Source organism: Cystoisospora suis (genome assembly GCF_002600585.1).
Source record: "Cystoisospora suis strain Wien I chromosome Unknown contig_5725, whole genome shotgun sequence".
In the NCBI taxonomy this organism is placed as follows: Eukaryota; Apicomplexa; class Conoidasida; order Eucoccidiorida; family Sarcocystidae; genus Cystoisospora; species Cystoisospora suis.
In genome coordinates this window covers 813-1,262 of record NW_027158515.1, presented here as the reverse complement: position 1 = coordinate 1,262, position 450 = coordinate 813, and the positions used below count along the sequence as shown (strand labels likewise).

The 450-nt window shown below is 55.6% G+C and overlaps 1 protein-coding gene across 1 annotated transcript; it reads left to right on the top strand.

The window, feature by feature from the left end:
* Positions 1 to 224: 224 nt before the first annotated feature.
* CSUI_009529 (uncharacterized protein) lies at positions 225 to 429 on the top strand (the record flags this gene model as incomplete). The annotated part of the gene is made up of 1 exon (XM_068069644.1): positions 225 to 429. A coding segment is annotated over one exon (204 nt), but the record flags the coding sequence as incomplete, so codon positions are not given.
* Between the last annotated feature and the right edge of the window lie 21 nt (positions 430 to 450).

The window sequence follows — 450 nt, the reverse complement described above, 5'->3', positions numbered from 1 at the left end:
CTGAGCGTCACGAGTACATCCATAGTGGTGGTCTAGGGTGTACTTCTTTCGTCTCTCTCTCGGAGAACGAGGTGAGTTCTTCACTCGTTGCTTCTTCGGCCTAGTGTCTGCTCTTTGGGTCCGTTCGCAGTTCTTAGGGTGTGGTCTTGTTCGCCCGCCGCTTTCCTCTGGTTCTTTCCCTGTGGTTTGTTGTCTTGTGTGCCTGTTTCCTTGCAGCGCGAGGCCTTTTTGGTGGAGTACTACTACGTTGAGAGTCAGCGTCCTCCCATTACCGAGCTTATTCTCTCCCTCACCCGTTGCTGGCGCCATCTGGGTTGTCCCTGGCTTTTGGAGCACTCGACTAGGCTTCTTCTGACCGTCCACCAGCCTCCGGGGTGTGATACCCTGTACTACGAGTACTTCGCCGCTGGGCATGCTTCCAGCACGCCTCGGCCTTATGAGGTTTCTCCC